The 25,170-nt window shown below is 41.4% G+C and overlaps 2 protein-coding genes across 2 annotated transcripts; both read right to left on the reverse strand.

Annotated features, from left to right (window-relative positions):
- Positions 1 to 6,123: 6,123 nt before the first annotated feature.
- LOC309803957 (olfactory receptor 10H3-like) lies at positions 6,124 to 7,051 on the reverse strand (the record flags this gene model as incomplete). Its single annotated transcript, XM_082620877.1, is given in 2 exon segments — positions 6,124 to 6,808; positions 6,810 to 7,051. Coding segments are annotated over 2 exon segments (918 nt in total). The 5' UTR covers positions 7,043 to 7,051.
- A 13,920-nt stretch (positions 7,052 to 20,971) lies between these two features.
- Positions 20,972 to 21,934, reverse strand: LOC309803953 (olfactory receptor 10H1-like; the record flags this gene model as incomplete). The annotated part of the gene is made up of 1 exon (XM_082620873.1): positions 20,972 to 21,934. Exon 1 carries the CDS (start codon positions 21,917 to 21,919, stop codon positions 20,972 to 20,974), a length of 948 nt encoding a protein of 315 aa, XP_082476999.1. The 5' UTR covers positions 21,920 to 21,934.
- Positions 21,935 to 25,170: the final 3,236 nt, after the last annotated feature.

Genomic DNA, 25,170 nt, shown 5'->3' on the forward strand with positions numbered 1-25,170 from the left:
ATAGCCAAGATTTGGAAGCAGCCCAAGTGCTCATCAGCAGACATACAAATGGCTTAAGAAGATTAATAACATTATTAATATATAAATAACATATATATAATGGAATATTATTCAGCCATAAAAAAGAATGGAATTTTGCATTTGCAGCAAACTGGATGGACCTAGAGAATACTATGCTTAGTGAAATAAGAGAAATACAAATACTGCATGATATCATTTATATGTGGAATCTAAAAAATAATACAAACAAATTTATATGCAAAACAGATATAGAAAAAAAAAACTAGTGGTTACCAAAGGGGAGAAGGAAGAGGGGAGGGGAAAATTAAGGGTATGGGATTAAGTGACGCAAATTACTATGTATAAATGGATAAGCACCAAAGATATATTGTATAGCACAGGGCATTATAGCTATTGTCTTGTAATAACTTTCAATGGAGTATAATCTGCAAAAACACTGAATCACTATGCTGTACACCAGAAAATATAGATATATGCTACAAAACCAGCAAATAATTTGCCGATAGGGAACTTTTAGATGCATTATTTTAGAAACAAGAACCCAAGGTTACTTACTGTCTCTGCTGTTCTTTAACGTGGAACTGAAAGCCGTGAGCAGTGCTCTAAGGAAAGGAAAAGAGAGAAACTATATAAGTTAGGAAGGGAAGAAACATGATCGTGTACATAAAGAAGGTGAAAGAACCAAGATGTAATATATTAGAACAAAAGGAAACGCAATGCTGCAGAAGGCAAGATCAACTTCCAAAAAACATACATAATATTTCTCATAGTATTACATCAGTAATTATCATTCAAGACATAAAATTTAAATTAAGTAGGATAAGACTCTCAATGGTGACATAGACTATAAAGAAAAAGCCCTTGACCCATTTTAAGCAGTCATTCCCTATTTCCCTCTCTTCCAAACCCCTGGCAACCACTAATGTATAATATTTTCTCTTTCTATGGATTTGCCACTGCTGGACATTTCGTATAAATGGAACCATACAATATGTGGCCTTCCGTGTCTGACTTCTTTCACTTAGTTGCATCCATGATGTAGCATGCATCAGTAATCCATTCACTTTTATGGCTAAATTCTTTGATCCTGTTTTCTTCATACTGTTTGAATACAAACTTACAAATACGTTGAGAGTGAAGCTCTGTTTTAATGGAACATCTATTAGGCCAATTCATTTAAAGAAGGTGAAAATGGAGATATTGTTGTGAAATGATAATCATTGAGAAGCCTGAGCCAATTTGATAATGAAAAGTTTGGGAAATGTTGCAAAAAATTATCCGCTTTATATTAAAAGCCTTTTAAACAAGGGGAACAAAAAGCCCTTGAACATTTTGTTCTCAGGATCCCCTTACAATAAAAAATTATTGAGTGCCCCAAATGGCTTTTGCTTGAGTGAGTTACAACTATCAATTTTGACCATTTTAGAAATTGAACCTGAGAATCTTTAAAAATATTTAGTAGAAGAACATTTAAAAGAACAGTAATAAACCTATTACATTCAGGCCAATATCACTGATGAACATAGATGCAAAAACCCTCAACAAAATACTAGCAAACAGAATCCAACAGCACATTAAAAGGATCATACACTATGATCAAGTGGGGTTTATCCCAGGAATGCAAGGATTCTTCAATATACGCATATCAATCAATGTGATACACCATATTAACAAATTGAAGGAGGAAAACCATATGATCATCCCAATAGATGCAGAGAAAGCTTTCGACAAAATTCAACACCCATTTATGATAAAAACCCTACATTTTAATATAGTAACACTTTTAGGAAAATAACAACATTTTCAAAAACTAAGTAGTGAGAATAGTGGCCTTGTTTTACATTTTCACAAATACGTTCAACATCTGGCCTGATGGGAGACAACTTGATGCTGGTGTCCGATTCTTCATTTAGTCTGTGACAATACATTATTTTACTTGAAGCACATGACAAAAATGCATCGTCACATGGGAAAGTAAGGACCTGATGGACCCCCCAGAAATGGTCTCTGGAACCCCCCTGCAGTCTCATATCACACTTTGAAAACCTCTGATATAAAATACCTAGGATTTAACAAAAGATATGCAATACCTCCAAAGACAAATATGTTAGCCAATAATAAAAACATAGAAGATGATTTGAATACATGGAAAAGAGTCAATACTCTAGGATGAAATGATCTAATACGGTAATGATACCACTTCTTCCCTAAATTTCACCATCAGTACAATTGCATTTACAACTCCAGTGAATGGATTATAAACTTAATAACTGTCTTAAGTTTCCACTAAAAATAAACTCAGTGCAAAACTATATTAATCTTATAAATTGGAGTAAACAGGAAAAATATATCCTCCCAGGTATTGTGACACATTATAGAGTCATAGCCATTTTGAAAATATAAACCAAGAACAGACATAAACACTGGTAAATTGATTAGATATCTTAGAAAATATCCCATTATTATTCAAAATCTAATATATGATAAAGGTGGCAGCAAAAATAAAGGAAAAGATACCTTGTTTCACTAGTTTGTGGGGGGAAAACTGCTCCTTTTATGAAGGAAAGTAAATCTGAATTTCTGCCCAAGACCACATGCAAAGGTGGAATCCAGATGGATTCAAGACATAAATGTGAAATATAAACCATAAATTTAATAGGAGAAAGTGTATGAGAATTACTTTGTTGATCTAGCAGTGGAGAAAACCTCCTAAACAAAACTACTAGGGACTTCCCTGGTAGCACAGCGGTTGAGAATCTGCTTGCTGGTGCAGGAGACGGGAGTTTGAGCCCTGGTCCAAGAAGATCCCGCATGCTGCGGAGCAACTAAGCCCGTGCACCACAGCTCCTGAGCCTGCACTCTAGAACCCAAGAGCCACACCTACTGAGCCCGCGTGCTGCAACCACTGAAGCCCACACACCTAGAGCCAGTGCTCCGCAACAAGAGAAGCCACCACAATGAGAAGCCCGCACGCTGCAGTGAAGAGTAGCCCCCGCTCACCGCAACTAGAGAAAGCCTGCATGCAGCCACGAAGACCCAATACAGCCCAAAATAAATAAATTAAATAAAAACAACTTCTAAAGCACAAGCCTTAAGGTGACTTTAATAAGACATGAAAACATCAATATTTTGAATTTCTGTTCCACAAAGGATATCCTGAATAAAGTTAACAGGCAGATAGAAAATTTGTACAAGATCATTTACATTGTCTAAAACTGACAAGGGAACACTATCAAGAAGAATAAACAAGAAGTAGGAACCTCAATATAGATATGAGCAAAGGATATGAGCAGAGAAATCACAGAAGGAGTTACTCAGGCAAATGAAAAGATGCTCAAAAAAAAGGACTGGGTGAGATGAATGAAAGCAATGAAATTTCGCTGCATACATATTCAATCCCCCAAATTAGAAAATGTTATGGTGATTGGGCAGTAGAGAGAAAGGAATCCTCTGACACTGCTGGTGAGGATGGAGAATGGTGAAAATTCAGAATATACATGCTCTGTATACCAGCAAATCCATACCATATCTTATAAATTTGTTAAAATCCATAGAAATTACAACACAAAGAGTGAATTCTAAGGTAAACTCTGGACTTCAGTTAATAATAATTGATCCGTAATGGTTCATCAGTTGTAACAAATGTACCACACTATTACGTGTTTGTACAATATTTAACAGCATCCCAAGCATCAAGCCACCAGATGTCTGTAGCATCCCTCCCTCCCAAGATCATGACAACCAAAACTGTCTGTGGACATGTCCAAATGTCCACTGTAGTGCAGAATCACCCCAGGCTAAAAACTACTGACTTAGGAGATGCAAAGGGAACCTAGACTGGGTGAGAACCAAGGACCCAGAATGGGTAAACTGAGAAGACCCCCAGCAGCCTCTCAAGACTGAGATCCTTTCTTCTGGACCTTCTTCCCAGCCCTGACTCCATCCCCAGGCTTGGCAGTGCTATCCACAACTGTCTGATTCTGCCTTCCTACCCTCTCCCTCTGGTTCCCCTCAGCCTGGCCTGCCTCTTCCATGAAGCGGCTAGCAGGGAAGGGCAGAAGAAGGTCTCCTGCTCGATGCTGTCAGTGGTACCCACAGGCAGGTGTGGGGTCAGACATAGGGTCTCCTGGAACTGATCCTGTATGCTTTATCCCTGCTGCAGGTTTCCAACAGGCTGCTCCCCAGGGCCTCCCCAGGAGACCAAAGTAGATTTGTCCTCAGGGTCTGGAGACGCTGGGAGGGACCTCAAGGGGCCTTTGAGAACTTGTAGCCTCTACTCTTTCCTCCAACTATCCACATAGAACAAGGATGACTAGTGTTTTCTCTGCTCAGAGAGACATTAGTCTCTGCTGAGGGCTGAGGAGCTCCCAATCTCAGGGGAAGACAAGGCTTGATGCAGATGTCCTCAATCCACTGGGGTCAAGGTAGGGTCAGAGGGAAGGCAGAAGCTGGAGGAGCCTAGAATGAGATTCCACAGCTGTGTCTTCAGGTGAGGACAGCTGGATGACTTTTCAGAATGATTCATTTGGAGCTGGGTCTTGGAGAGTGGTTTCTCTTGTGCAATGTAAGTCTTCTGCCCAAACTGGCCAGAGGTCACCTCTCTTTCCAAATTCTACCCTATTCCCATTGCCCTGGTGGTCCAAGCCAGGCAGTCTGATATTTGCATATGCCTTCCTGTGATGTCATAAAACATAAATATTTAGTCTTTTTGTGTTGGCCTTGGTTCCTGACCCTCTGATAAGAGTGTCTTTTGTATACTAATGAGATGATTGGTGGCTGTGGGTTTATCCTTATAAAACATCTTCTGCCTCCAACTCAAATATTTGGCCTCACCTTTGAGTTAACAACTGATATCCCACATAGGGCCCCCTTTCTGGATCCTCAGTGATCTATATTCCCAAACACCAGCATGGGAGTCAGATAGACCTAAAGTTCCCTGTGACTCCCTTCAGCCACATTTGTGTGACCTCCACCTACATTTTCCATGTGCATACTGAAGGTACCCATCTTGGCCTCTGACCTCTGTGCCATCTTGAGACAGCGCTCTAGCTTTCAACACACCCCTCGAATAGATGCAACTTTAACACAGTAATGAAAACTGATGTTTACTGAAAATTATGTGTGGGAAAAATGGAAAGAGATTTCCATAAGATGTCAGATAACACCCTTTAACATGTCTGTGTTCTTACCTAAGCACTGATCACTCTTCCCTTTCTCTCTCCTCCCATTCTCTCTCCATCTCTCTCTCTCTCCCTTCCTCCTTTCTTACCTCCATCATCTTCCCTTTCTTCCCCTTCCTCATATGCATATCGCCCTATTAGCAACCTCCTTCTGCTTCCTCCCATCTTGCCTAGATTTTGCCCCATATAGTTTTTAATCAATTGAATGATCAGATCTAAAGGACTCCAATCCTACTTGCCTGCTCTCTCTCTCTCTCTCTCTCTCTCTCTCTCTCTCTCTCTCTCTCTCACACACACACACACACACACTTTGGCTCTCTCTCTACTTTGAATTCTAACATCCTTTACTCAGTTCAGCTTGACAGAAAAACATCCATTACTGTCTATAACTCCAAAATCAAGTGAGAAATAGTAAACCATTTTCTCTGGGGAAAGTATTTTCCTTTGTACATTTGTAATAATTAAAATATAATAATAATAATAAAACACTAGGCCCAGTACTTTATACATAAAAAGACTCAATTTTGGTGGCATTTATTACTATCTTTTGTTATTTTGTTTATTCTTATTTTGGGGGATGGGGGGGGTAAAGTCTTCTCTTGCTAGTCCATTCAAGAAAAACCACATGCATCAGGGTCCTGACACATCCATGTGGTGCTCCCCACCGGCCTATAGATAGATAACACATTCTTAGGCATAGATAATTGGATGGAGTTCATCTCACTTGGTATAAATAAGAGGTTATGGTGATAGAGCCTAGGCAAGAGGGGGAAATAGTGGAGAGAAACAAATAGCTAGTATGCATCAAACTCCTATGGAGTGCGGGTGTTTTACAGACCTGAATCATTACAACAGTTCTGTAGAGACAGGCATTATTTAAACCCAAACCATCTGTCACACTTCCATACCACCAACCTGGCCATCAGGAGCTTAGGGGACAGAATGTTCTGTGGAAGCTTTTCTTTATGGCGCTCTTCAGCTCCTTATTCCTGAGGCTGAAAAAGATCGGGCTAAGAAAGGGGGTGGAGACTGTATAGGTGGTGGCCATCGTGCTACTGTCCATAGAATGGGGGCCTTTGGGTTTGAGGTAGATGATGGAGGTAAAACCGTAGTGCACCACCACTATGGTGAGGTGGGATACACAGGTGGAGAAGGTCTTTTGCCAGCCCTCAGCAGAGGGGATCCTCAAGATGGCGGCCATGATGAAGACATAGGAGAGGATGATGAGGAATAAGCGCCCCAGCAGGGCTGTGACACAAACAAGGATCACACCCCTAGTGACAGAAGCTGTTTCCTTCCCATAGGCCAATTTCAAGAAAGAAAGCACGTGGCAGAGAAAATGGTGAATCATATTAGACCCACAGAAGGTGAGGTGAAAAACAGGCAAGGTCACCATCATCCCCACGACTGAGCCACCAGCCCACCACCAGGACACAAGACGGGCACAGTCACGTGTTCTCATGAGCACATTGTAGCCCAGGGGGTGGCAGATGGCCACATAGTGGTCATAGCCCATGATCATGAGCAGAAAGGAATGGGTGAAGCCAAACGTGGGGGAGAACATGTGACTGACACAAGCCACAAAGGTGGTGGAGTGGTGGGTGGAGCATGTAAACCAGCATTCGAGGGGTGACCGCAACAGTGAACAGTATCTCAGAGATGGAGAAGGCACACAGGAAGAGGTACATGGGTGTGTGGAGCCTGTGCTCCCTCCAGATGGTGGCCATGATGAGCAGGTTCCCTAGCAGTGTGAACAGGTACATCAGCAGGTACAGCAAGAAGGTGGGCAGGAGCTGCTGAGGGAAGTTGGAGAAGCCGATGAGGATGAATTCAGACACCATGCTATAGTTCTGACCAGACAAGGATGCTGAATCTGGTGAGATCAGAAATAGAATGAAGGCACAGTGGTTAAAACATAGGCTCTAACATAAGATTAAATGGCAACTGAAGACCTCTATACTGTCTAACTACTTTCTTAACTTGTCTGGGTCTCAAAATCTTCATCAGTAAGATGGAGTAAATCGTAATAGTGCTTACCATTCAGCATTGTGATAAACATAAAGTGAGAGCAGTATATTAAGTGCTTAAGACATAGTTTGGTTCCTGGGTTTTTATTAATGGTGATGAAAAGAAATAAAAGATCCAGGTGTGTAATTTTTAAGACAGGCACAGATGATCAGGGTCATATCCTCTTGAATAGTGTGCCAGTTCTAGAAAACATATTTTTGGATATTGAGGTTCTAACATTTTTTTCTGAGTGTCATTGTCCTTTTATTGAGTGACCCATTCATATTTATTTTAATACTGTTTTATTGGTATTCATTTCTGCCATCGTATTTTGTATTAACGTATTTACTCCTCTAAAGGAAATAAGCAGAAGGTTTGAAAATAAAAGGATGGACAAATGTATCCCAGGCAAATATGCACCAAAGGAAAGTTTAGGCAGTACTCTTGAAAGCAGAAAAAAAATGGAATTTAAGGAAACAATGATTATAATACGTGTTACCATATGCCAATAAAAGGAACCAGGTAACTTAGAGAAATGGTCTGTGCATAGATACAAGCCTAGGCCATCTCTGCAACAGTGAAATAGAACTTTCACTGAGCAATGTGTTAATGTTAAAGGATGCCAAAACAGTATGGATGGTCCTCAAAAAACTGAAAATAGAACTACCATATGATCTAGCAATTCCACTCCTGGGTATATAACTGGAGAAAATGAATACACTAATTTGAAAAGTACATGCACCCCAATGATCATAGAAGCACTATTTACAACAGCCAGGATATGGAAGCAACCCAAGTGCTCATCAGCAGAAGAATGGATAAAGATGTGGTATATATTTACAATGAATTATCATTCAGCCAGTAAAATAATGAAACCTGCCATTTGCAGAAACATGAAGAGACCTAGAGAATATTATTCTTAATGAAATAGATCAGATGGAGAAAGACAAATACTGTATGATATCACTTATATGTGAAATCTAAAAAACAATACAAATGAGTATATATGCAAAACAGAAATAGACACACAGAAATAGAAAACAAACTAGTGGTTACCAAAGGGGAGAGGGAAGGGGGGAGGGAGGAAATTAGGGGACTGGGATTAACATATACAAACTACTCTTGTAAAATGGATAAGTAATAAAGACATATTGTATAATATAGGAAATTATAGCCATTATCTTTTTTTTTTTTTTGCGGTACACGGGCCTCTCACTGTTGTGGCCTCTCCCGTTGCGGAGCACAGGCTCCGGACGCGCAGGCTCAGCGACCATGGCTCACGGGCCCAGCCGCTCCGTGGCATGTGGGATTCTCCTGGACTGGGGCACGAACCTGTGTCCCCTGCATCGGCAGGCAGACTCTCAACCACTGCGCCACCGGGGAAGCCCTACCCATTATCTTATAATAACTTTGAATGGAGTATAATCAGTAAAAATACTGAATTACTGCACTTACAGCTGAAACTAATATAATGTTGTAAATTAACAAAACCTCAATACAAAATAATAAAAAAAATTACAAACACATGCACACACCATGGGACAAAGAAGAATATTTTATGAAGGATAGAAGCACATTTTAGAGACCTGCATAAATGTAATTAACCTATATAACAATATACACTAGAATATTAGTAATAAATAGCACAACGTTACTGAAATAGATATAAAATACAAATAGCTAAATCAACATTGGGTAGATAGATAAAAAATTGAAGTTGGAAATTTTAAGAGTTCAGAAATGCACTTTGGGAATTATAATGCAATTAATACAGACAGACATTAGCCCCTGAATATATTTATGTTCCTTGCCAAACAGAGATTAAATATTGTTTTCAAAAACATAGAGGACTTTAACAAAATTTGACCTTGTTTTTAGACCTAGAGAAACCTCCATCCACTTCAAAGTATATATATTATACACATTATAATCTGTTAAAATTGGAAACTGATAGGGGAGAATTGGTTTTCCAAATTCCATAAATTAGGAGGCTCAAGAGAGTTTTTTTAAAAAAATACGTTTATTAGAGTATAATTGCTTTACAATGGTGTGTCAGTTTCTGCTTTATAACAAAGTGAATCAGTTATACATATACATGTCCCCGTGTCTCTTCCCTCTTGCATCTCCCTCCCTCCCACCCTCTCTGTCCCAGCCCTCTAGACGGTCACAAAGCACCGAGCTGATCTCCCTGTGCTATGCAGCTGCTTCATACTAGCTATCTATTTTACATAGATTCCATATATATGTGTTAGCATATGGCATTTGTTTTTCTCTTACTTTTTTTTTTTTTTTTTTTTTTTTTTTGCTGTACGCGGGCCTCTCACTGTTGTGGCCTCTCCCGTTGCGGAGCACAGGCTCCGGACGCACAGGCCCAGCGGCCATGGCTCACGGGCCCAGCCGCTCCGCGGCATATGGGATCCTCCCAGACTGGGGCACGAACCCGTATCCCCCGCATCGGCAGGCGGACTCTCAACCACTGCGCCACCAGGGAGGCCCCTGTTTTTCTCTTTCTGACTTACTTCATTCTGTATGACGTCTCTAGGTCCATCCACCTCACTACAAATAACTCAGTTTCGTTCCTTTTTATGGCTGAGTAATATTCCATTGTATATATGTGCCACATCTTCTTTATCCATTCGTTATCCATTCATCTGTTCATGGACATTTAGATTGCTTCCATGTCCTGGCTATTGTAAATAGAGCCACAATGAACATTTTGATACATGACTCTTTTTGAATTATGGTTTTCTCAGGGTATATGTCCAGTAGTGGGATTGCTGGGTCGTATGGTAGTTCTGTTTTTAGTTTTTTAAGGAACCTCCATACTGTTCTCCAAAATGGCTGTATCAATTTACATTCCCACCAACAGTGCAAGAGGGTTCCCTTTTCTCCACACCCTCTCCAGCATTTATTGTTTGTAGATTTTTGATGATGGCCATTCTGATAGGGGTGAGATGATATCTCATTGTAGTTTTGATTTGCATTTCTCTAATGATTAATGATGTTGAGCATTCTTTCATGTGTTTGTTGGCAATCTGTATATCTTCTTTGGAGAAATGTCTATTTAGGTCTTCTGCCCATTTGTGGATTCGGTTTGTTTTTTTGATATTGAGCTTCAAGCGTTGCTTGTATGTTTTGGAGATTAATCCTCTGTCAGTTGCTTCATTTGCAAATATTTTCTCCCATTCTAGGGTTGTCTTTTCGTCTTGTTTGTGGTTTCCTTTGCTGTGCAAAAGCTTTTAAGTTTCATTAGGTCCCATTTGTTTATTTTTGTTTTTATTTCCATTTCTCTAGGAGGTGGGTCAAAAAGGATCTTGCCGTGATTTATGTCATAGAGCATTCTGCCTATGTTTTTCTCTAAGAGTTTGATGGTGTCTGGCCTTACATTTAGGTCTTTAATCCATTTTGGCTTTATTTTTTTGTATGGTGTTAGGGAGTGTTCTAATTTCATTCTTTTACATGTAGCTGTCCAGTTTTCCCAGCACCAATTATTGAAGAGGTGTCTTTTCTCCAATGTATATGCTTGCCTCCTTTATCAAAGATAAGGTGACCATATGTGCGTGGGTTTACCTCTGGGCTTTCTATCCTGTTCCATTGATCTATATTTCTGTTTATGTGCTGGTAACATATTGTCTTGATTATTGTAGCTTTGTAGTATAGTCTGAAGTAAGGGAGCCTGATTCCTCCAGCTCAATTTTTCTTTCTCAAGATTGCTTTGGCTATTCGGGGTCTTTTGTGTTTCCATACAAATTATGAAATTTTTTGTTCTAGTTCTGTGAAAAATGCCAGTGGTAGTTTGATAGGGATTGCATTGAATCTGTAGATTGTTTTGGGTAGTAGAGTCATTTTCACAATGTTGATTCTTCCAATCCAAGAACATGGTATATCTCTCCATCTATTTCTATCATATTTAATTTTTTTCATCAGTGTCTTATAATTTTATTCATACAGCTCTTTTGTGTCCTTAGGTAGGTTTACTCCTAGATATTTTATTCTTTTTGTTGCAATGTTAAATGGGAGTGTTACCTTAATTTCACTTTCAGATTTTTCATCATTAGTGTATAGGAATGCAAGAGATTTCTGTGCATTAATTTTGTATCCTGCTACTTTACCAACTTCACTGATTAGCTCTAGTAGTTTTCTGGTAGCATCTTTAGGATTCTCTATGTATAGTATCATGTCATCTGCAAACAGTGAAAGTTTTACTTCTTCTTTTGCAATTTGGATTCCTTTTATTTCTTTTTCTTCTCTGATTGCTGTTGCTAAAAATCCAAAACTATGTTGACTAAGAGTGAGGAGAGTTGGCAACCTTGTCTTGTTCCTGATCTTAGTGGAAATGGTTTCAGTTTTTCACCATTGAGGATGATGTTGGCTGTGGGTTTGTCATATATGGCCTTTATTATGTTGAGGGAAGTTCCCTCTATGCTTACTTTCTCAAGGGATTTTATCATAAATGGGTGTTGAATTTTGTCGAAAGCTTTCTCTGCATCTATTGACATGATATGTTTTTCTCCTTCAATTTGTTAATATGGTGTATCACGTTGATTGATTTGCAGATCTTGAAGAATCCTTGCATTCCTGGGATAAACCCCACTTGATCATATAGTATGATCCTTTTAATGTGCTGTTGGATTCTGTTCGCTAGTATTTTGTTGTGGAATTTTGCCTCTATGTTCATCAGTGATATGGACCTGTAGTTTTCTTTCATTGTGACATCTTGTTCTGGTTTAGGTATCAGGGTGATGGTGGTCTCATAGAATGAGTTTGGGAGTGCTCCTCCCTCTGCTATATTTTGGAAGAGTTTGAGAAGGATAGGTGTTAGATCTTCTCTAAATGTTTGATAGAATTCACCTGTGAAGCCATCTGGTCCTGGGCTTTTGTTTGTTGGAAGATTTTTTATCACAGTTTCAATTTCAGTGCTTGTGATTGGACTGTTCATATTTTCTACTTCTTCCTGGTTCAGTCTCAGAAGGTTATGCATTTCTAAGAATTTGTCCATTTCTTCCAGGTTGTCCATTTTATTGGCATAGAGTTGCTTGTAGTAATCTCTCATGATCCTTTGTATTTCTGCAGTGTCAGTTGTTACTTCTCCTTTTTCATTCCTAATTCTATTGATTTCAGTCTTCTCCCTTTTTTTTCTTGATGAGGCTAGCTAATGGTTTATCAATTTTGTTAATTTCTCAAAGAATCAGCTTTTAGATTTATTGATCTTTGCTATCGTTTCCTTCATTTCTTTTTCATTTATTTCTGATCTGATCATTATGATTTCTTTCTTTCTGCTAACTTTGGGTTTTTTTAAATTTTTCTTTCTCTAATTGCTTTAGGTGTATGGTTAGGTTGCTTATTTGAGATGTTTCTTGTTTCTTAAGGTAGGCTTGTAGAGATATAAACTTCCCTCTTAGAACTGCTTTTGCTGCATCCCATAAGTTTTGAGTCGTTGTGTTTTCATTGTCATGTGTTTCTAGGTATTTTTTGATTTCCTCTTTGATTTCTTCAGTGATCTCTTGGTTATTAAGTAGTGTGTTGTTTAGCCTCCATGTGTTTGTATTTCTTACAGATTTTTTCCTGTAATTGATATCTAGTCTCATAGTGTTGTGGTCAGAAAGGATACTTGATACGATTTCAATTTTCTTAAATTTACCAAGGCTAGATTTGTGACCCAAAATATGATCTATCCTGGAGAATGTTCCATGAGCACTTGAGAAGAATGTGTATTCTGTTGTTTTTGGATGGAATGTCCTATAAATATCAATTAAGTCCATCTTGTTTAATGTATCATTTAAAGCTTGTGTTTCCTTATTTATTTTCATTTTGGATGATCTGTCCATTGTTGAAAGTGGGATGTTAAAGTCCCCTACTATGATTGTGTTACTGTCGATTTCCCCTTTTATGGCTGTTAGTATTTGCCTTATGTATTGAGGTGATCCTATGTTGGCTGCATAAATATTTACAATTGTTATATCTTCTTCTTGGATTGATCCCTTGATCATTATGTAGTGTCCTTCTTTGTCTCTTGTAATAGTCTTTGTTTTAAAGTATATTTTGTCTGATTTGAGAATTGCTACTCCAGCTTTCTTTTGATTTCCTTTTGCATGGAATATCTTTTTCCATCCCCTCACTATCAGTCTGTATGTGCCCCTAGGTCTGAAGTTGGTCTCTTGTAGAGAGCATATATACGGGTCTCGTTTTTGTATCCATTCATGCAGTCTATATCTTTTGGTTGGAGCATTTAAACCATTTACATTTAAGGTAATTATCCATAAGTATGTTCCTTTTACCATTTTCTTAATTGTTTTGGGTTTGTTATTGTATGTCTTTTCCTTCTCTTGTGTTTCCTGCTTAGAGAAGTTCCTTTAGCATTTGTTGTAAAGCTGGTTTGGTGGTGCTGAACTCTCTCAGCTTTTGTTTGTCTGTAAAGGTTTTAATTTCTCCATCAAATCTGAATGAGATCCTTGCTGGGTAGCGTAATCTTGGTTGTAGGTTTTTCTCCTTCATCACTTTAAATATGTCTTGCCAGTCCCTTCTGGCTTGCAGAGTTTCTGCTGAAAGATCAGCTGTTAACCTTATGGGGGTTCCCTTGTGTGTTATTTGTTGTTTTTCCCTTGCTGCTTTTAATATGTTTTCTTTGTATTTAACTTTTGACAGTTTGATTAATATGTGTCTTGGCATGTTTCTCCTTGGATTTATCCTGTATGGGACTCTCTGTGCTTCCTGGACTTGAATAACTTTTTCCTCTCCCATATTAGGGAATTTTTCAACTCTAATCTCTTCAAATATTTTCTCAGTCCCTTTCTTTTTCTCTTCTTCTTCTGGAACCCCTATAATTTGAATGTTGGTGCATTTAGTGTTGTCCCAGAGGTCTCTGAGACTGCCCTCAGTTCTTTTCATTCTTTTTTCTTTATTCTGCTCTGCAGTAGTTATTTCCACTATTTTATCTTCCAGGTCACTTATCTGTTCTTCTGCCTCAGTTATTCTGCTATTGATCCTATCTAGAGTATTTTTAGTTTCATTTATTGTGTTGTTCATCATCGCTTGTTTCATCTTTAGTTCTTCTAGGTCCTTGTTAAATGTTTCTTGCATTTTCTCTATTCTATTTCCAAGATTTTGGATCATCTTTACTATCATTATTCTGAATTCTTTTTCAGGTAGATTGCCTATTTCCTCTTCATTTGTTAGGTCTGGTGGGTTTTTATCTTGCTCCTTCATCTGCTGTGTGTTTTTCTGTCTTCTCATTTTGCTTCTCTTACTGTGTTTTGGGTCTCCTTTTTGCAGGCTGCAGGTTCGTAGTTCCTGTTGTTTTTGGTGTCTGACCCCAGTGGCTAAAGTTGGTTCAGTGGGTTGTGTGGGCTTCCTGGTGGAGGGGACTAGTGCCTGTGTTCTAGTGGATGAGGCTGGATCTTGTCTTTCTGGTGGGAAGGTCCACGTCTGCTGGTGTGTTTTGGGGTGTCTGTGGCCTTATTATGATTTTAGGCAGCCTCTCTGCTAATGGATGCAGCTGTGTTCCTGTCTTGCTAGTCGTTTGGCATAGGGTGTCCAGCACTGTGGCTTGCTGGTCGTTGAATGTAGCTGGGTGTTGGTTTTGAGATGGAGATCTCTGGGAGATTTTTGCTGTTTGATATTACGTGGAGCTGGGAGGTCTCTTGTGGACCAGTGTCCTGAAGCTGGCTCTCCCACCTCAGTGGGACAGCCCTGATGCCTGGCTGGAGCACCAAGAGACTGTCCTCCAGATGGCTCAGAATAAAAGGGAGAAAAAGTAGAAAGAAAGAAAGAAAGAGAGAGAGAGAGAGAGAGAGAGAGAGAGAGAGAGAGAGAGAAGGAAGGAAGGAAGGAAGGAAAGAAGATAAAATAAAATAAAGTTATTAAAATAAAAAATAGTTATTAAGAAATAAAAATTTTTTAAGAAAAAAACAAAACAGATGGATAGAACCCTAGGACAAATGGTGAAAGCAAACTATACGGACAAAATCTCACACAGAAGCATACACATACACACTCACAAAAAGCAGAAAAGGGGAAAAAATAATAAATCTTGCTCTCAAAATCCACCTCCTCAATTTGGGATGATTCGTTGTCTATTCAGGTATTCCACAGATGCAGGGTACATCAAGTTGATTGTGGAGCTTTAATCTGCTGCTTCTGAGGCTTCTGGGAGAGATTTCCCTTTCTCTTCTTTGTTCGCACAGCTCCCGGGGCTCAGCTTTGGATTTGGCCCCGGCACGCCGTGTGTTCTCCCTGGTAAGTTGTCCCTAGATCCCAGGACCCTGGTAGTGGCGGGCTGCACAGGCTCCCCAGAAGGGAGGTGTGGATAGTGACCTGTGCTCGCACACAGGCTTCTTGGTGGCGGCAGCAGCACCCTTAGCGTCTCATGCCTGACTCTGGGGTCCGCGCTGTTAGCCGCGGCTCGCGCCCGTCTCTGGAGCTCCTTTAAGCAGCGCTCTTAATCCCCTCTCCTCACGCACCAGGAAACAAAGAGGGAAGAAAAAGTCTCTTGCCTCTTCGGCAGGTCCAGACTTTTTCCCGGACTCCCTCCCGGCCAGCCGTGGTACACTAACCCCTTCAGGCTGTGTTCACGCCTCCAGCCCCAGTCCTCTCCCTGCGCTCTGACCTAAGCCCGAGCCTCAGCTCCCAGCCCCTCCCAACCCCGGCGGGTGAGCAGACAAGCCTCGGGCTGGTGAGTGGCTGTCAGCACCGATCCTCTGTGCGGAAATTTCTCCGCTTTGCCTTCTGCACCCCTGTTGCTGTGCTCTCCTCCGTGGCTCCAAAGCTTCCCCCCTCCGCCATCCACAGTCTCTGCCCGCGATGGGGCTTCCTAGTGTGTGGAAACCTTTCCTCCTTCACGGCTCCCTCCCACTGGTGCAGGTTCCGTCCCTATTCTTTTGTCTCTGTTTATTCTTTTTTCTTTTGCCCTACCCAGGTACGTGGGGGAGTTTCTTGCCTTTTGGGAGGTCTGAGGTCTTCTGCCAGCGTTCAGTAGGTGTTCTGTAGGAGTTGTTCCACGTGTAGATGTATTTCTGGTGTATCTGTGGGGAGGAAGGTGATCTCCACATCTTACTCTTCTGCCATCTTTCCAATTCCCCCAGGCATGTTTTCAGATGCCACTGGGGATTCAACACGGAACTGATTAGATGTGACACTGATCTCAGTGCTTTCAGTTGAGAGAGGAAGATGTGGCTATTAAACAAATAATCACACTGATTAATATATATGATACATTGTGATAAAAGCTATGAGGAAAGAAAGAAGTTGCTATGAGTGCTTATAATAGGAGTGGTGACTCAGTATGGGGAAATCAGGGAAGGCTCTCCTGAGGAGGTGACGTTTAAGGTCAAGCCAATGGATGTGTAGGTGATGCCAGCAGAAGGGTATTCCAGGTAGAAGCAGCAGCATGGGCAAAGCCTGTAAGGTCTGAGTGTGCTTGGTTTATTGCAGGGATAACCAGGATGTTAGAGAGGCTGAAGAGCTGGGGAGGACTGGGGTGTAATGTTGAAGATGAAGCATGGAGCTGATCACAGGAGAATTTGTACTGTGTCCCAAGGATATAAACAGACAGGGGATTTTTTAAGTTTTCCCTTTCGAAAGATCCTTCTGGCTGCTGGACAGAGACAGCTTGTGGGGGTTGAGGGTGGAGGGGAAGAAAAACATCCTTGAGGAGGGGACTGGACTTTCATCCACAAGCATGGCTGTCAGGGTCTACACTGCGGAAGGGCAGAACAAGAGAAGAGAAGGCAGCAGGTTGCATCATTCAGGACGGTCTTTGCCTTGAGCAGTTAGCATGGAAGCCCACGGTGGCTCCATTAGCACCAGGAGGGGGGACCCCTAAAGTCTGGAGATCTCTCCATCAGCAGCCTTTCTCTGTGCTCCAGGCCCTTTAATCACCTCTCTGGGCTCTGGCCCCACCTTAGGATACCAAAGCAGGTGGCACAGCAGGTACCATTAGTAAGGAATGGCAAACAGCTAGGAATGCAGGCGGTGGAAGAACATAAGAAAGTGGAAGCTGAATAATAGAGGGGAGGGGAGGACAGGCCCTGGGGGGGCCAGGGTGGTCCTAGCCAACACTAGTGGGCAGAGGGGCAGGGCTGTCTTCACTCCTGTGATGGGAGGGTCATCACCCAAAGATGCTGGTTGTGTTGACACTGATGTTTTGGCATTTATCTCTATTTTCCATCACCAGATAAGTGAATGATGGCTTCAAATTTTTGAACTGTTGCAGGGAAAATAAAGGCAAGGTATTTTCGGGGGTTGGGGGAGATAGGGATGTCTAACAGTATCAGGACTAGGGTCAGGCAAGTGAGAGACTCACACTGACAGCTAAATTTAGGGGGCCACCACAAAATTCAGTAATTAAGATAAATCATATTTTACGCAATATTTTACAAAATCAAAATTAATGTAAAAAATTCACGATGGACAATATATCAACATTTTAAATAAAGACAGGAAGCAGCACTGCAGTTTCATGACCTTGCCTTATTCTTCTAGTCCTGACCCAGCCCTTGGGTCTAGAATATGCCACTTAGAGAAACAACATACATTCACTAAGTTCAACTTCTTTGGTCATTTTAAATTTACAATACAACTAATAGTAAATAAAATAAAGGAGTAAAAATATGGTTTATTTAAATTTCAGGAAGTGTTGTCATTGGTCAATCAAAGTAGAATAAATTGATTTTTTCTATTATGACCACAGAGAACCACACTGGCACTCTTGGATATAATTCAGAAGTCACCTTTGCTGTCAGCTCCTTCATATTCACATAGTCTGACTCTTACATATTTCCCAGGGCAATCGGTATGTTCGAAAAGTCTCCAGATCTGTGATTTGCCAAAGAGCACTGGCTACACCTCAAGGCTTGTGCTGGCCACTTAAACATTCCTTGCATGTGACAGCTTCAAGAAGGCAGTCCTTATATCTGGTATTCCTTCACCATTTATAGGGGAAGCAAAGGATGTCCCAAAATATTGCTAATTAACTATCTTAAGTCTTCTCAGTATAACCCAGGAACCTGGCTTTAAAAGGATTCAGTTCTTTTTGTTTTGTTTGTTTTAGCTCAAGCAACTTCATGTTTAAACATGACACTCTTTTCCGTATTAATACCACTGCTAAGGAAAAGCAAACACAGAATGCCTATAGCCAGTTTTTGTCAAGGTTAGGTTATGTCTCCCCAGTCCTCTCACATTGGGCGTTTCTTCCTAACCTCCTGAGGTCAGCATATTTTCAAGGTCTGGGCTTATTTCATTTGGTGCCTGCTAAAACCGGTCTTTTCTTTCCAATCCAGGTTTTCATCCCTTCCTGGAACAGCTGGCCTCCCTTCCTCATAACCCCTGAGAAGTGTATGCTTCTGAGCCCCAGCTCCACCTTAATGAATTCTAGTTTTTTTCCACTTCAGGAGAAAGATTTAGCTAGCAGACTTAATCTCTTTATATCTCAATTTCCTCATCTTGAAAATGGAACTAATAATCTGACCTCCCTCGTGGAGTAAAAGAATTGATGTGTGCAAAGCATTTAAGACCTTACCTGTCTTCATCCATCAGGGAAATGCTAATCAAAACCACAATTAGATACCTCTAGAATGACTACAATCAGAAAGTTAGATAACAACAAACGTTGGTGAGGGTGTGGAGAAATTGGAACCCTCATACGCTGCTGGTGGGGATGAAAAATGGTGCAACCTCTTTAGAAAAGAGTCTAGCAGTTCCTCAAATAACTAAACATAGAGTTACCGTATGACCCATCCATTCCACTGGAAGGTATATACCTCCCAAAATGAAAACATAGGTCCACGCAAAAACCTATACATGAATGTTTATAGCAGAAACACTCATGGTGGCCAAAATGTGGAAACAACCAAAAAATGTATCAACAGATGGATGGATAAACAAAATGTCATATATCCAAACAATTCAACTTTATTCAGCTATAAAAAAAAAAGAATGAAATTAGTGATACATGCTGTGACATGGATAAACCTTGAAAACATGCTACATGAAAGAAGCCAGACACAAAATGATAAATATCGTATGATTCCATGTATATGAAATGTCCAGATAAGTCAAATCTATAGAGACAGTAGATTAATGGTTGCTTAGAACTAGAAGGAAGGGAAGAAAGAGAGGTGATAGCTAAAAGGTACAGCTTTCTTTTGGAGATGAGGAAAATGTTCTAAATTCGCTGTGGTAATGATTACACATATCTTCATATGGGTTATATGGTATGTAAAGTACATTTCAATACAGGTATTTTTTTAAAGACCATAATAGCTGATGATAAATGCTCAACAAATGGGAAACTGTTATCTTCATAACTATTAAAAAGAAAGGAAGAAAGGGAGGAAGGAAGGAGGGAGAGAGGGAAAGGGGGAAGGGAGGGAGAAAGAGAGAGAGAGAAAGGGTGATAAAGAAAAGCTACTTCTGCCTCCAACTCAAATATGTGGCTTCATATTTGAGCTAAGGATTCTTTACAGCAGTGTTTCCCAAAGTGTCATCCTCAGACCAGCTGCAGCATCACCTGGGAACTTGTTAGAAATGAAGATTCTAGAGTCCCCCCTGCCCATCCCCATAGACCTGCTGAATTAGACACTCTGAGGTGAGACCCAGCAGCCTGATTCTGATGTGCCCTCAAGTTGGAGACCCATTACTACAGAAGACTCACTCAGTCGACCCCATTCTACATCCATGAACTTACCTGGCTTCTTGATTTTGGGCAAGTACCAAACCTCACTGCATCCATTGCCTCATTTAAAAATGGAGCGTAACCCAAAGCGGCTACCTGATTCTGCCTGAGCACTTCCCTTGAAGCAGGCCCAGCCTGTGGATGCATCCCCCCAATCTATCTGACTCCACAACCCATGAAAGGGAAATGGATTTTTATTGAGTATTTCAAGGGCATCCAGAAAGGGGATTTACATCAGGTACTTTATGGCCATGTTATTAACCTTATAAAATGTCCATTTATGTCCCTGCTCTTTCCCCATATTTCTTCACCAGCCACTGGGTCCATCATCCCCTCCTAGGTCCCCATCAACTGCTAGCAATCTGGTTTTTCTACCTGTTCCTCCCCTATTCCTCAAACCAACCACCACTTCATCTTCCCTCTCACATGTCTTCCCCCATCTCTTTCCATATTGCTTATCTTAGAAGGAGAATTTCAGATCCCCTCTCTCTTCTTTCTATAATTTGTATCCTTAGACCTATCATTCACTCAGCCAACAAAAGCAACTCATAGGAGAAGACACCCTACCTCCAAAAATGTGAAGACTTGAAATGAAAAACAACAACAGTCAACAATGCTTTCCTTCCCTCAATATGATACATGAGAGAGATGAGGTCTCCAAAGCATAGAGTGCAGTTCTTGATACACAGCAGGCACCAGATCACTGCCGCTGTTTATGTCATCATTGTTTTAGGTAGAGCAAGCATCCCTCCTTCACACAGTGAAGATAAATTATGCACGCAGATTCCCCAACACAAGACATGGGCGTCCCCTCTTTCATGCTGCTCTCAGGCACAGTAAACAGGAGGAAATTAACTCACAAGGTCAATATTGGGGAGATTGTGACTCCAGTGAATGCAGGAGGAATCAGGTCAACCAGACGGGAAAAGGAGAGAAAGCAGACATCTAGCATTTATAGAGAAGTTGCTGAGTGGGGACAAGTGGAAATTCACAAACAGGAATCATCACCAGTGCAGCATGATTATTCCCATTTTACAGATAATAGACTGAAATGCCTCTACGTGCCACATCTCCTGTTACAAAACCTGCCATTTCAGGAGCTATGGGGAAAGAATTTGTTGAGGAAGGTCTTTTTCATGGCATTCTTCAGCTCCTTGTTCCTGAGACTGAAAACTATAGGACTGAGGAAGGGGATGAGGACTGTGTAGGTGATGTCCATCAGGGTGTCTGCTTCCAGAGACTGGGGACCCTTGGGCTTGAGGTAGCTGACAGAGGCAAAGCCATAGTGCACGACCACCACAGTGAGGTGGGATGCACACGTGGAGAAGGCCTTGTGCCGGCCCTCGGCTGAGGGGATCCTCAAGATGGCGGCCACGATGAAGGCATAAGAGAGGAGGATGAGAAGACAGCAACCCAGCAGGGCAGTGAAACACACCAGGCCCACGCCCATGTCCAGAGTGAAGACGTTTTCTCCACAGGCCAACTTCAGAAGAGGCTTTACATGGCAAACAAAATGATGGATCTCATTAGACCCACAGAAAGTGAGTTGGAAAATGGCAGATGTCACCACCAACCCAATTATGGAGCCTCCAGCCCAGGACCAGGCCACCAGGCAGGCACAGCCATGGGGACTCATGAGCACATTGTAGCGCAGGGGGTTGCAGATGGCCACGTAGCGGTCATAGCCCATGACGGTGAGCAGGAAGGAGTGGGTGAAGCCAAACGTGAAGGAGAAGAACATCTGGCTGGCACAGGCCATGAGGGCGATGGTGTGGTGGGTGGAGAGCAGGTCGGCCAGCATGCGTGGGGTGATGGCAAAGGTGTAGAGGACCTCGGAGATGGAGAGGGCGCACAGGAAGAGGTACATGGGCGTGTGGAGGCTGCGCTCCCTCCAGATGGTGGCCATGATGAGCAGGTTTCCCAGCAGCGTGAACAAGTACATCAGCAGGTACAGCAGGAAGAACATCAGCTGAAGGTGGGGGAAGGTGGAGAAGCCGCTGAGGATGAATTCAGTCACTGCTGAGAGGTTGGCTCCCTGCATGGAGGCTGTGCCTGAAGTGAGGTGTGACGTGGAGAGATCAGCTACTGTATGGAGGAAGGTCATCCGCTTCCATCATTCCTGGCCCTGCTGCCAAGGGGCTGCTTCTGATAAATGACAGTTGGCATTGGTTGAGTTCCTACTCTGTGCCTCCTATGATTTAATCTTCTCATCAGTGAAGTGGGGGAGGTGCTGATTTGATCACCCCATTTTGAGTGTCTTGAGAATACTCACTGAGAATATTGGGGTGCTAACTGCTAAGCAACTTGTTCAAGGTGAGCTGTCAAAATGGCAGCATTAAGACTTGAACACATGGCTGACTTTCTCCAAAGACTATACACCTCTCTCCCTCTGGTTACCTTCGATAATATAAATGTTCCTTCACCAGAGCTTCTAACCATTTCCCTCCTGCTCCATTCTGCTAAAACTTGTTCTTCCCATAGCTTCAGATATCACAAGACCTACCTACCCATGGCTACAACACTTTGGACCAGTGTGCATATCTAACTTAGGATGAATCAATCAGATTCTTCCTCTGGAGTTATCCATGCAATGAATCAGAAACAAGAGACTGTGTAGAAATAATGTTCTAGTTGTTTTCCAGATCCCAGAAGGTGCATCTGTATCTTCTGAGGCAATGCAACATAGCCATCTGACAAAGGGAGGAGGGAGTCAGCCAACCTGTGTTCGAACCCCTGCTCTGCCTGCTGTGTAAACCTGAGCAAGTGTCTTAATTTCTTTGTACCTCCATTTCCCCCTACCTAGCTCAAAGTGTTGTTGTGAGAATTAAATGAGTTATTCTTGGACTCGATCTGGAAAACAATAGGTGCTACCTTTGATAATTAATACACTCAATGAGCAAATGTATATGATCTGTGCTCAGTAAAGAACAATTTAATGGGTATTCAGTGTCTCTTTATGAATAAAAATTTTAAATCCTTTTTAAAAATATATTTATTTTATTTATATTTATTTTAGGCTGCATTGGGTCTTTGTTGTTGCGCGCAGGCTTTCTCTAGTTGTGGTGAGTGGGAACTACTCTTCATTGCGCACACGGGCTTCTCATTGTTGTGGCTTCTCTTGTTGCAGAGCACGAGCTCTAGGCACACGGGCTTCAGTAGTTGTGGCTCACAGGCTCTAGAGAGCAGGCTCAGTAGTTGTGGCGCACGGGCTTAGTTGCATCCGTGGCATGTGGGATCTTCCTGGACCAGGGCTCAAACCCATGTCCCCTACATTGGCAGGCGGATTCTTAACTACTGCGCCACCAGGGAAGCCCCAAATCCTTTTTTTTAAATTAGGCTATGTCAAGTTTAAAAGGCAGCTAACCGCTAATCTTTTTTCTGTCTCTATGGATTTGCCTGCTCTGGACAAGTCATCTAAATGTAATCATATACTCTGTGGACTTCGGGGTCTGGCTTCTTTCACTCAGCATAATGTTTTTGAGGTTCATCCATGTTCTAGCATTGTCATAACTTCATACCTTTTTATGGCTGAGCAATATTCCATTGTATTGACAGACCACATTTTGTTGATCTATTCACCCACTGATGGACATTTGGTTCTTTTCCACTTTTTCACTATAGTGAATAGTGCTGCTATGAATATTTATGTAAGAGTTTAAGGCATGTCAATGGTTGCTGGGGGGCTAGAGGAAGGGGATAAATGGGAGTGACTTCTAATGGATATGGGGTTTCCTTTGGGGGTGCTGAGAAGATTCTGGAACTAGATAGATAGTGCTTGTACAACATCGTGAATGCATTTAATGCCACTGAATTGTACACTATAAAATGGTTAAAATGGTAACTTTTATGTTATATGTATTTTACCAGAATAAAAAAATAGGAATAAAGTAGTAAATGCCCTCTTAAGCGGGCTCATGTCCTTGATCAAGCTCTGACAAGTTGAGAACAAAACAAAGTAGGGAAACCAGACACCTTGGTGACTGAAGGTTGCTTTCCCTAAACATCACTGGCTTCCAGAGTTTCTTGGCCTCCCTCCCTTGGAGTCACTTGTTTCTTTCCCTCACTTCCAGGTCAGCACCTGCCATAGGTCCCCAGGTAGCCCCCGTGGCCTCACTCATTCCTGATACCCTGAGATCCTAGAGGGGGTGAGTCAAAGTCAATGACTTGGAAACAAGAGCCCCCAAGAAAAGGCCAAATGGGTGAGACTGGGATCATGTAGGCTGTGGTCTCAACTTCCTGTAGCTCTCCAACATCTAGTGCAAGGTTTTTCAATATTTGGTTCCGGATCATCTTTTGCTATGGATGCACTGTAAGGTGTTTAGCAGCATCCCTGGCCTCTACCAGCTGGATGCCAGTAGCTCCAGCTCAGTAGTGACAACCAAAAATGTATCCAGACATTCTAACAGGTGTGAGGTGATACCTCACTGTAGTTTTGATTTGTATTTCTCTAATGATTAGCGATGTTGAGTATCCTTTCATGTGTTTGTTGGCCATCTGTATATCTTCTTTGGACAAATGTCTATTTAGGTCTTCTGCCCATTTTTGGATTGGGTTGTTTGTTTTTTTGATATTGAGCTGCATGAGCTGCTTATAAATTTTGGAGATTAATCCTTTGTCAGTTGTTTCGTTTGCAAATATTTTCTCCCATTCTGAGGGTTGTCTTTTCATCTTGTTTATGGTTTCCTTTGTTGTACAAAAGCTTTTAAGTTTCATTAGGTCCCATTTGTTTATTTTTGTTTTTATTTCCATTTCTCTAGGAGGTGGGTCAAAAAGGATCTTGCTGTGATTTAGGTCATGGAGTATTCTGACTATGTTTTCTTCTAAGAGTTTTATAGTGTCATTGCCAGTGTCCCCTTTGGGGGCAAAGTTGCCTCCAGTTGAGAACCAATGATCTAAAGAGTACAGTTGTAATTCCTTAACTGCTCTTTGTCCCTGGATCTCAGTTCTTTCCTTTCCTTCAACTGGCAAACACCTGTTCATCTTTAAGTCTAAGCTTAAATGTCACCTTCTCTGTGCAGCCTTCCTGGACATCTCTTCCCAAAACAGATTTAGTCATTCATTCCTGTGTGCTTCCAAAACCGTACTCCTGAGTAAGCTTAAAACTCCTTGAGTTTAACTCTTTCATGACCTTCATTACAATGTATCATGCTGGAGACACAACTGCCTTTGGCACTGGATTTCAGTTCTTGATGAGAGTAGCTACTCTTTATTGGACGTTGGCACCTGTGCTCGTATGCTTCTTATGAAATCTTTAATCCAATATTGTGAGGCACCTGCTATGATCCCTGTTTT

Source organism: Mesoplodon mirus (genome assembly GCF_964341445.2).
Source record: "Mesoplodon mirus genome assembly, chromosome: 5".
Taxonomy (NCBI): domain Eukaryota; kingdom Metazoa; phylum Chordata; class Mammalia; order Artiodactyla; family Ziphiidae; genus Mesoplodon; species Mesoplodon mirus.